The 12,510-nt window shown below is 41.4% G+C and overlaps 1 protein-coding gene across 5 annotated transcripts in view; it reads left to right on the plus strand.

Annotated features, from left to right (window-relative positions):
* LOC149155677 (phototropin-2-like) overlaps nt 1-12,510 on the plus strand; it is a 536,047-nt gene that overhangs the window by 39,495 nt on the left and 484,042 nt on the right. For 4 of the 5 annotated variants that reach the window (XM_089445887.1, XM_089445890.1, XM_089445885.1 and 1 more), the window contains exons 6-7: nt 127-349; nt 503-573. In XM_089445887.1, the coding sequence (XP_089302013.1) occupies nt 127-349; nt 503-573 (294 nt within the window). The remainder of the gene's footprint in view (nt 1-126; nt 350-502; nt 574-12,510) is intronic. The other variant, XM_089445889.1, reaches the window with a different exon arrangement.

Here is a 12,510-nt window from a genome sequence, read left to right on the forward strand (position 1 = left end):
TTTACATGTCAAATATCATCTCGAAACTCACTGCATTTATACAAGTCTAGGATTAATTTATTTTAATGTGGATTCCCAAGTTTTGTTATGCAGTGCAGCCTGATGAATTCACGTCTTTCTGTGAAGCTGCAGGTTAACAGGAAAGAATCGTAGTCTTATGAAGAACCATGAAACCGAGCCAGCTATTGAACCTGAGGTTTTAATGACCAAGGATGAAGACAAAGCTGACAGCTTTGATATTTTGGAGAGAAAGAAAGAACTTCGGCAAGGCATTGATTTAGCAACAACACTTGAGCGTATTGAGAAAAATTTTGTGATCACAGACCCAAGGCTTCCTGACAATCCTATTGTTGGTTCAAAACCCAATCACATTGCTATTTCTTAAACATAAACTAAAGGTTACACATGATGCTAAAAAGCTAAAACCAAATAACATTCAGATGAAGGATATAAACAAATACAGTATCGTAAACAAATGTGCTGAAATTGTTCTGCGTTGCAGATATTTGCATCTGACAGTTTCTTGGAGCTGACAGAGTATTCTCGTGAAGAAATTCTAGGAAAAAATTGTCGGTAAGTTGCTTATCCTTTGCATGTTTCATATATGGAATGTACTCGGAAAATGGTTATTTTAATTTTTTTGTTGGTATCTTTTCACAACAATAGAAAACATTATTATACTTTCAGTTTTCTGGTGCCTTGATGCATGAAAGCCCCTTAAATATCAGATGAAATAATTTCTAAATGTCTACAGAGCTGAAATTCTGACACTAAAATATGCACACACAAAAGAAAAGACCTTCAAAAATAAAAGAAAATTGTAATCTTATTTTAATATTCTTGAACACTGAATAATAAATACTTTTTACTATCATGACTAGAGTTGAAATGTATTTGAAATAATGATTTCTGTTACCTCCTAGGTTTTCATTTTGTGTAAAAGTCCCTTAAGGACAAGTTTTGAGAACCCGGGAAACTTAGGAAATCTACCCACTATCACAATAGTAGCCTCGTGTATTGGGAACCTTATAGAGGGAATGCTTCATGCATTGAGTTACCCATTCCTCAACACTGTGTCTTTCCACCTCTCTCTTTGTCTCTTTCTTTGTATTCTTTGTTTCACTTTGCAAGTCCAATTTGATGTGTGTGCATTTCATTTCAAATGCATGGGGATAATTTAGTTAATTCCTTTCTTTAGTTATGCGTCCATTGCATTATGACCTGGGGTGATGGCCTCATGGCAAATGGATAGAGTTTAAGCTTATTTATCTTTTGACTTATCATAATTTATCTCTTTCATTTTCTTTTGGATATTGAAATTCATACCATAGTCTTTCCTTTATATACAGCTGCATCAACCTTAAGCATCCTAGACGCTTCTTCGCATAGGAGTACAAGGTATACACCTTTTTTGGGATACATGTAACAAACAACCAAAAGAAAGGACAACAGAAGGGTAACAATGGAATGTGTTAAGTATGGAAATGATATGGGAACGTTACCCTTATCAAGCCCCCTAATAGTACCTATTACCCACACAAGTGGGTGACCCCTTGGAGAATCTTTCTCCTCTTTGACCAGCCTTCCAACCAGTAGCCCTATGGATGACCCACAAATAGCTATGCCTTAGATCTCTCGACATATGTCTGGTCAGTGCTTTCTTCCTCACCTAGCATACTACTTCAAGGAAGGTGGGTCATCAATTACAAGGTACACTAACCATTTTTGTAATCATGTTCTTTTTGTTACGCACCAAAAGTGGGTGACCCCTAGGATAAATTTTTCTCCTATTCCTCTCATCCAGCCAACAATTAGTAGCCCCTAAGAGCCACCTTGTAGCCAACGTGACATGCCATTCATATCTCCGCCACTTGCATCAGCCATATGTCCCCTCATCCATTTTTCAAGATCACATGTTGGATGGTGGGCTTCTGATCAAAAGGTACTTTATTCATTTTGCATTCAGGTGCTTATGCTTGTTTGTATTTTGGGCATTTGGCATGGATTATAGGACGACTTGGAAGAAAGAAGGGTGTTGGCCATAGTATTGTTCCCTCACCTTAAATGGGGGGTTAATTTTTTATTATAATCCAGCATGACTGCCTCTAATGGCTTACTGCTCTATGAAGGGGCACAAGGTTGCGGGAGAGTGGCTTCCCCCCCTGGAACCCGCTCCCGAATCACGCTCCCTTTGGGAGCGTCTCAAGTGCGACCAGGGAGTGCGCTCTCGAAATCGCGCGTCTCAAGTGCGACCAGGGAGTGCGCTCTCGAAATCGCGCTCCCTTTTGGAGCGCCTCGCGAGCGACCAGGGAGCATGCTCCTGAAATCGCTTCCGCATGGGAGCGAATTTCGGGAGCGAAATTTTTTCTCCCTAACCATTTTTGCAATTTTCTTTTTGTAGTAACATTCCAAATGCAATTTTTTTTCAAAGAAATAAATAATTTTTTAGTTGGGCAGCTTAATTATCTAGCCTATGGCCCTAGTATTCATACACGATTCATGGTAATGTTAAATTCTAAAGTAAAAGGATGAAAATGAAGATTAAGGAGAATGTCACTTTCATTTTCATCCTTTTACTTAAATTTTTAACATTACCATGAAATGACTCGGGATGTTTAAGAGTGGTTCCGACCTCATTGGATTTCATATGGAGAAAGTAGAATTTTAAATCTCATTCAAAATCCAGTAGACTTATCAGTTTTTCAGGATTTCAAGATTGGGGGGATTGCAATGTTTCCATTGGATTTTGTCATGTAATAGGGTATGGAACTAGTATTCAATGAATAGCACCAATCCCTCTATGTACCTTGATATTAATGACATTGGTTGTCGAACTCCTCTATCATGACCCTACTAAAAATGTAACCGTCACTCTAACAAAATCTTGACTTGACATGCTATGTTTTTTGTATCTTATGTTAATGATGGTGATATTAATGACAAAGATCTTGATTTTCCAACAAGACTAAAAAATTAGACATTTCTCACGGCTGAAAGAGGCCCAAGCATTAGCAATAGATAATAGATTTACTTGTTTTTTCTAGTTTCTAGTAGTTTTTATAACTGTTGACTCTTTCATATTTATTATGATATTTTTTGTAAACAATATATGACAATTTAAGTTTGAAGTTTGAAGTTGGCAATTATTGTTGAAAATGCAACAAGATGATGGAGCTTAGTGAAAAGAAGTTGCCTTCACTAAGTGGGCCCGTAGGCTATTTTTGGCGCAAAGTCTATTTTTAGACTACGTCTATTTTTAGACATATGGATCATGGTCTATGAGTTGCAGGATGCTATTTATGGATGATTGGTCATGTTGGTAAAAATAGATGGACCTCTATTTTTAGATATATGGGAGGAGTCTATTTTTAGACTGCCAGTCTAAAAATAGAATAGTCGAATATTATTAGCTCTTAATAATATTTGGACTATAAACATTATCTTATCCTCTTGCAGCACTTCAGTTTGAGCTACGGATGTGGCACATGCAACTGCCAGAAGGAAATACACTTTTCCTATGGGTTAGTTGAGCTATTGCATGATGGACTTCAGTTAGAACTCAAGTGATTGAGTTTGGTGGAGTTGATTGATGTTAAGTTATGGTATGTTCTATGCTTATAACAGTTTACTTCTTTTTCTTATTATATTCCACCGATTAGCAATCACATGTACATAAAGTAAAGTGCAGATAGAACATTAAACGATCGACAGAAAACAAGCCAAGACAAGAGACACAAGATGTGGCGGCTAGCCAGGGACAAACCCCACAATGTGTGGGGAAACCCTTTGATCAAATCTTCTTTTATCTTCAATAATTCAGCAGAGAGAAATAGTACAATAAATCTGATTCATATCAGCAGCAGCAAACCCTAGATCAGTAGCATCAGCATTAGCGGCTTCATTATCAAACTAGGGCAGACCATATCTCACAAACCGACAGTCGGATTGACTTCATTCCACCACCAAGAGTTTCGGCTTCCAGAGGAGGTTCAGATGAACCTACAGCGCAGTTCAGATGAGGAGATATTCTAGGCCACGCAAGTCAATCTTTACTTCTGCAGTTGCAGCTTCAGTTTCAGCAGTTTCCGGCTTCAAACTAGGGCAGTCGATATCTTGCAAACCGTTCGTCGGATTGACTTCATTCCACCACCAAAAGTTGCGCTTTCAAAGGAGGTTCAGATGAATCTACAGCGTAGTTCCAAAGAGGAGATCTTCTAGGCCACGCAAGTCAATCTTTACTTCTGCAGTTGCAGCTTCAAATTCAACAGCTTCCGGTTTCACATGTGTGAGAGAGAGAGACCCATTTCAGCGCAGTAGAGAAGAGACTCATATCTGCGCAGTAGAGAGAGAGAGAGAGAGATGTGATGAGATGAGTGAGTCCAAATGAGGAAAAGTCCTCTTATATTTATACACAACGTTGGTGGGTGAATAGATGAGACTGTTGGGCTTCTGAGCCTCCATGAGTTGTAGGTCGGCTTGATAATAATTCCATAATCAAAATAAATTCATATCTCCATGAATACTTATCGGAATCGGATGATCTTTATATCAATCCTACACCTCTCGACGAGAGGAATCTAATAAAAATATTATCAGCCATGAATAAGATGACCCACATGAAGTTTTGCCCTGGTTGCCAATTTTAACACTCCCTCTCAACCATGGAGAACTTCATCTACAATCTGTCTATCGGTCGTTACTATTCATCCATCAAATGCACTGCCTTGTACAGCCTGACCCTTGCCCTGCTCTGCTCTATTTTGCCTGTTCTGCTTTGTCTTGTTCTGCCTTGCACTGATTTGTACTGTTTTGCTCTGTTCTGCTCTGCTCTTGCATTGTTCTGTTCTATTCTGCTTTTGTCCGAATTATGAAGAAGAAGAAATGATCGAGGATGTATCATACTGACTCAAAGTCAGTCTCAGAGTATGTACCACTGGTCCCAGACCAGTCTCAACCAACCCAAAGTCTGCGTCATAGTGAGTACAACTCCAATGGTCCCAGACCAATATCATCCTCCACTGACTTAAAGTCAGTCTCAGAGTATGTACCACTGATCCCAGACCAGTCTCAACCGACCCGAAGTCAGCGTCATAGTATGGTACAACTCCTACCACTGCTCCCAGACCAGTATCATTGATCCCAGATCAATGGAGGTCATCCTAGCGTAGGGAGTACGGTAGTTACAACGATGGGTCCATCGGTACTACTATGGTCCCTAACTTCATTTCCCTGCTCATTGATCAGATGAGAGGTACTTCCCATGAGTCCCAGACTGCATGGGTAGGATGCCTCGACAGGAGAACTAATCAATCCTATCCTCACAGGAGAACACATCAATCCTGCTACAATTGCCATGGAGAACACATCAATCCAGGCCTCACAGGAGAACACATCAATCCTGCTACAATTGCCATGGAGAACACATCAATCCAGGCCTCACAGGAGAACACATCAATCCTGCTACAATTGCCATGGAGAACACATCAATCCAGGCTGCCATGGAGAACACATCAATCCAGGCCTCACAGGAGAACTAATCATCCTGCTACACAGGAGAGCGAATCATCCTGTTCCACAAGAGAGCGAATCATCTTGTCCCACAAGAGAGCGAATCATCTTGTTCTAGTGTGCACCACCAGGGGAGGATGAGTCACCCTGTGGTCATATGTTGCTCCAATAGGAAACGCAAGCCCTCAGAGCTCCCAGAGCTCAATGTATGCAACATGCAGGACCCTTGTACAAGGGTTTCTTGCCGACTCCAAGTCGTTTGGGAAAATCACAGATTAGATCTTTCCTCAGGGATTTGACAAGGTGTATCAACCTGTACATCATCTTAATGTGATGGAGCTTCCTTGCTCACCGACTTACCATATCCCAGATGATGTCTATCTGCTGGAGCAATCGACGAATACGAGATTCCTCAATAATCGAATCCCACCTCTGGTTGTTATAGAGAATCACAGTGGTATCCAATGTAAATCCAAACAGCTCACTGAAGAGCTTTTGCAACCAGACTGCCTCACACGAGGTCATGCTAGCAGCAATATATTATGCTTCGGCGGTGCTCAAAGCCATCGACTTCTGCTTCCTGCTCATCCAGGATATCGAAGCAGATCCCAAGGTGAAACAACACCCAGAAGTGCTCTTACGGTCCACCACACTGCCTGCCCAATCAACATCAGTATATCCAAGTAGTCTTATATCTCCGGCAGTGTATCTTAACCCATTGTACCACAAAGATATCTCATAAGATTCTTGGCATCAATCCAGTGAGGCTCAACCAAATATGAGCTCACAATGCTAACTGCAAAACATATGTTCGGATGGAGGTTCACCAAGAACATCAATGTGAATGAGTTTATGAAACTCAGAGGCATTTCCCAAATCTGGTCCGACATCACTACCATATAACTTCTAAAAGTTAAGATCCTCGAGGTAGTCACAGGCTTGCAGTCCATCATACCGAATCTTTCCAATATATTTACCACATATTTTCCTTGAGATAGGAAAATTTCCCTTGGCTTCTGCCACACTTCAAGTCCTTGGTCCTTCATTTCAAATTCAAAAGCCATCTCCCTCTTACATTTGTGAATGAGAGGGTTTGCACCTGTTAGAAAGAGGTCATCCACATACAACATCAGTATGAGAGGCTTGTCATCTTCAACCTTAAAGTAAAGGTTAGGATCAGCTTCACTCCTAGTGAATCCCAGCTTCATCAAGTAGCTATCGATCCTCTCATACCATGCTCGGGGTGCTTGCTTCAGCCCATAGAGAGCCTTCTTCAACCTGCATTCATGAGATTTTCAATCATAAATCTCAAATCCTTCAAGTTGCTCCACATAGACCTCTTCTTTGATAGAACCATGCAAGAACGCAGTCTTGACATCCATCTGATGTAGGTTCCATCCTTGTGAAGCCACAAGGGCTATGATCAAGCGGATGGTCGTATATCTGGCAACAGGTTCAAATATCATAGTCTATACCTCCCTTCTGGGATAAACCACGAGCAACAAAATGAACCTTATACTTTTCCATACTTCCATTTGCTGCATGCTTTATCTTGTAAAGCCATTTTGAAGTAACAACAGTCTTGTCCTGGGGTCTGGGAACTACTTCCCAAACATCATTCTTTATGATAGACTCATATTCTTCGGTCATAGCATCCTTCCATACTTGATGCTTGACGACATCTGAGAATGACGACGGCTCATTTTGTATGATCGTGCTCATGATGGTCAGGTATCCTTGATACCTATTAGGTTTCTTACTTTCACGAAAGGTTCCTCGGGGTGCAGCATGTCCTTCAGCATCATCAAGTAACCCCTTAAGCCATGAAGGCCTCTTCCTAGAAGAGGAAGGCTCATATGGAGGAGGATCAATCGGATCCATGGGTTCTTCTACATCAGGCATTGATTCATCATCCTTTTCTTTCGGTTCCCTGGTGTCGGCTTCTTGAGAGCTACTCAAAGTCGGAAGATTGATCACCTTGCTGAGAGCCATATCTTCGTCAAAGGTGACATCATCACTGATTATGACTTCCCTTTGACCGGCTACATAGATTCTATAGCCTTTAGTATTTTCACCATAGCCCACGAAAATTCCCTTCTTTCCAGATGCTCCCAATTTATTTATTTTCTCTTTCGGCACATGAAAGTATACAGGGCTTCCAAAAATTTTAAAATGAGAAACATCAGGTTTCTTACCGGTGAATTTTTCTTCAGGAGTCTTGGAACCCAATGCTTGATGAGGGCATCGATTTTGTACATATACGGCAGTGTTTGCAGCTTCAGCCCATAGAAACTTCAGAAGTCTTTGATCATGTAGCATGGCCCGGACAGCTTCCATCATCGTGTGGTTCTTCCTTCCCACCACACCATTCTGCTCAGGAGTATGTGGTGTAGAAGTCTCCCTCTTAATGCCAACCTCAGGTATGCCTGAGTAAACCAATTGTAATATATCGGAGGTCTTGCTTTGGCTTGAGGGGAATGGTCCCCTTTTGAGCTTTCCTTCGGCACATCCCGGACATACACCTTCTTTCTCTACTCAAAATTCGGGCATCCCTGACACCATTTGTCTTACACCGAGTATAGCTTTATAATGAAGGGGGGCAAACCTCTAATGCCAAAGTTCGAACTGAAGAGATGTGTCATAAGACATGACACCTAGCAGACTTCCATCGACCTGATATAATGAATCAACACTAAACCCAAGAGTAAAGGCATCTTTAACGTTATTTTTCCATATACATACCTTTCCATTGCTGAAGGTTACATTGTAGCCTCTGTCTTCCATTGCCAAGATGGACACTAGGTTCCTTTTGAGGTCAGGTGCATTTAATACATCCTGGACTTTCTAGCCTTCTTGAATGGTTGTCCTCTTCCTCGATCCCCAGCTCTCCTCTTACCTTTGTTGTTGAATTTGTCATTCCTTTGATTTGCCATCAGAGGGATTTTGATCATCATCCCGGTGTGAGTCCTTTCTATCAAGGCACTCCCTAGCATAGTGTCCTTCTTTATCGTAGATGTAACATCATCCTTTTCTTCCACCCTTAGGTCCAGCATTTCCTTTTGATTTAGTCCCGAAATTATTTCTTTTCTTAGCATGAGAAGAAAAGGCAGCAGGAGGACCTTTAGGCATGGGCATTTCTTGCTCTTCTTCCCTTGTTTCTTCTTGAATGCATCTAGCCATTAATTCCTCGAAATTAGGAATTACATTATTGTTCAGAAGAGTAGTCCTGAACACATACCATTCAGATGGTAATCCTCCAAGAGTTGTGAGTGCCATTTCTCTGTCAGTAATGGTTTCCCCAATAGATAGGAGATCGTTCTTGATCTCGGTGATTCTTAAGAAGTATGCTTGCATACTTTCATCTTTACCCTTTTTGATTTCCCTCAACTTATTTCTAAGAAGCAAAACTTGATTTGCATCATTAACTTTAAATAAAGTCACCAGTCTGTCGTAGATTTCCTTGGAGGTGTCTAGATCAGAGATGTAGGCCACCAAGCGCTTGTCGATAGAGTCCCGGATGATCTTCTTTGTTTTGACTTCTCCATTTTTCCATTTGTTCCAGGCAGCAGCAGATGCATTTGATGAAGGCTCAACAATATTGCCTCTTACATGGTCCAGCACTCCTTGATCTTTAAGGGTTAGATCGATAGACATCTTCCATTCGTGATAGTCAGCTTTCTCACGGAGCTTGTCTTCGGCAGGAAAGAGTGTTGAGGACCCCATAGTTCTTTTAGGATAGCCTTGCCAATCTTCTCTTCAATGATTGCTCTTGCTCTTGCTCGGGCTTTGTCTTCACCTCAACTCTGATACCATGTTAAGTTATGGTATGTTCTATGCTTATAACAGTTTACTTCTTTTTCTTATTATATTCCACCGATTAGCAATCACATGTACATAAAGTAAAGTGCAGATATAACATTAAACGATCGACAGAAAACAAGCCAAGACAAGAGACACAAGATGTGGCGGCTAGCCAGGGACAAACCCCACAATGTGTGGGGAAACCATTTGATCAAATCTTCTTTTATCTTCAATAATTCAGCAGAGAGAAATAGTACAATAAATCTGATTCATATCAGCAGTAGCAAACCCTAGATCAGTAGCATCAGCATTAGCGGCTTCATTATCAAACTAGGGCAGACCTTATCTCACAAACCGACAGTTGGATTGACTTCATTCCACCACCAAAAGTTTCGGCTTCCAGAGGAGGTTCAGATGAACCTACAGCGCAGTTCAGATGAGGAGATCTTCTAGGCCACGCAAGTCAATCTTTACTTCTGCAGTTGCAGCTTCAGTTTCAGCAGTTTCCGGCTTCAAACTAGGGTAGTCGATATCTTGCAAACCGTTCGTCGGATTGACTTCATTCCACCACCAAAAGTTGCGGCTTTCAAAGGAGGTTCAGATGAACCTACAGCGCAGTTCCAAAGAGGAGATCTTCTAGGCCACACAAGTCAATCTTTACTTCTGCAGTTGCAGCTTCAAATTCAACAGCTTCCGGTTTCACATGTGTGAGAGAGAGACCCATTTCAGCGCAGTAGAGAAGAGACTCATATCTGCGCAGTGGAGAGAGAGAGATGTGATGAGATGAGTGAGTCCAAATGAGGAAAAAGTCCTCTTATATTTATACACAACATTGGTGGGTGAATAGATGCGACTGTTGGGCTTCTGAGCCTCCATGAGTTGTAGGTCGGCTTGATAATAATTCCATAATCAAAATAAATTCATATCTCCATGAATACTTATCGGAATCGGATAATCTTTATATCAATCCTACACCTCTCGACGAGAGGAATCTAATAAAAATATTATCAGCCATGAATAAGATGACCCACATGAAGTTTTGCCCTGGTTGCCAATTTTAACAATTGAGGAGTTGATGGAGTTGTGTTCAGTTTGACTTAGTTGAACTAGTTGTATTTAGTCTAACTGGCAAATACACTAGTGATGAGTGATGTGAATTAATTATTAATTAATTCACTAATTATTAACTCATAAATCAACTAAAGAATACATCAGTTAACTCAGTGCATGGACAGTTCAGTGGAGACAAGCGTTAGAGGTGGGTGAAAGGGTGAGTCTACTATCAGTTGTGACTATAGCTGTGCATGAGATTTGCACAATCATTGATTGAGATTGCCAATGAGGATTACGCAGTACAAACCAAGGGAATTTGAACTTGGATCAGATCTATTCTCAACTTGGATTGCGCAGTAGAGGCAGGCAAACAGTGGAGGAGATTTGAACCCGTGACTTGTTCAGATCGGAGCTAGTTTGTGTGTAGCAGGTGGAGATAGTACTGAGTACTTGTGAGGAGTATTGTACTATGTATTGTTACATGTTCTCTATCATTATTATATACAGATAGTTGGGGGTTTTCAGCTGTATGCTTTCCCCGTTACATACTGTGTTGATATGTGTGATTGATGTTTCAATGTGCGCAGGCGATTGTTTCTTAATTCCGCAAATTGATGATCAACGTAGAGGAGGTTATGTATGATGCATGCATTCTGCAAATAGTGTATAATCAGGATAATCTCTGTGAATAAGTGTTATATTATTCAAATTTCTACATGGTATCGGAGCGAAGTTGATCATCAGATCTATTATTCAGAAAGTGATTACATTTTATTTCTTCAGGCAGAGTCTGTAATCGGGCCAGGTAGCCTTTGGATTCATCCTTCTTTTGGAAGGTGAGATATCTGGTAAATGCCCATACAGTCAATCTCTATATGGGAAATACTTTGTTCTCACGAATTTTAGATTAGAAGCGGTTGAGTTTTGAGCTGGTGGAATTCGAATTTGCAGCAGTGTTTTCTTGGTGTCGAAGTTGAAATGTCTTTCAACGGATTGCGATTGGAGTATGCCCTTGAAGGCAACTCGAATTATATTGCATGGAAAGACAGGATGGAGGCGGTGTTAGATGACAATGGTTTGAAGGAGTTCATAGAGGCTGAGTCCCAAAGCCTACTGATGCTGCTCACGTTGAGGCTTGGCAAAAGAAGACAACAAAGTGTCGAAGGATTCTGTTGGAGGGCGTGAAGGATCACATTGTATCCAGCCTGCATGGAAAGGCTTCTCCATACTTGATGTGGAAAGCGTTGACAGATTTATTCCAAAGCAAGAGCGACCAAAGGAAGTTGGCGCTCAAGGATAAACTCAGAAACATTAAGTGTGAGAAAGGAGACAGTATGCCCAAGTATCTCACGAAGTTCACCCAATGCCGGGATGAGCTGGGAAGTGTGGGGGTGACTGTCGATGATGAGGACTTGGTGAGCTTGGCTCTCCTTGGTCTTTCGAAGAGTTGGCATTCCTATCAGGACTCTGTCAATGGTCGGGAGAAATTGCCAGGATGGGAGAGACTTTGGTTTGATCTTGTGCAAGAGGAGATCAGGCGGAATACCAGGGACGGATCTTCATCAAAGGCATCTGATGAAGAAAATTGCACTTTGGCTGCCAAAGCAAAGAAGGGGAAGAACAAGAAAGCTTCTCATTTCGGTGCGAAAGGTAAGAAGTAGGACATGTCCAAGGTGAAGTGCTTTCACTGTCACCAGCACAGACATTATGCCACAAATTGTCTGCAGAAGAAGAAAAATAAGCAAGCTGCTGGATCTGCAGCGGGAGAGGCCTTAGCCTCGTAGTTTGAGCTGGATTTTTCGCTGATCGCATGCTTGGTATCAAGTGTGATGGGATCAGTATGGTTCTTGGACAGTGGTGCGTCTTTTCACATGACAGGAGATCGAGATTTGTTTTCTGATCTGGATGAGAAAGATCTTGGAGTGCACATCGAGATGGGCGATGATGGTAGATACAGTGCGACCGGTATCGGTACCATTTCCTTTGAGAGGGAGTCTGGTAAACCCTTCGTATTGAAGGAAGTGATGCATGTTCCAGGATTGAAGAAGAATCTTATCTCTGTGGCGATGTTAGAAGACAAGGGATATGATGTTGTCTTTAGCGAGGGAAAGGCTTTCCTGCGCAGTAAGACAACTGGAGAAACTTGGA

The sequence above is a fragment of the Pinus tabuliformis genome, chromosome 9 (genome assembly GCF_031772625.1).
Source record: "Pinus tabuliformis cultivar Carrire ecotype Pingquan chromosome 9, CPIR1, whole genome shotgun sequence".
Taxonomy (NCBI): domain Eukaryota; kingdom Viridiplantae; phylum Streptophyta; class Pinopsida; order Pinales; family Pinaceae; genus Pinus; species Pinus tabuliformis.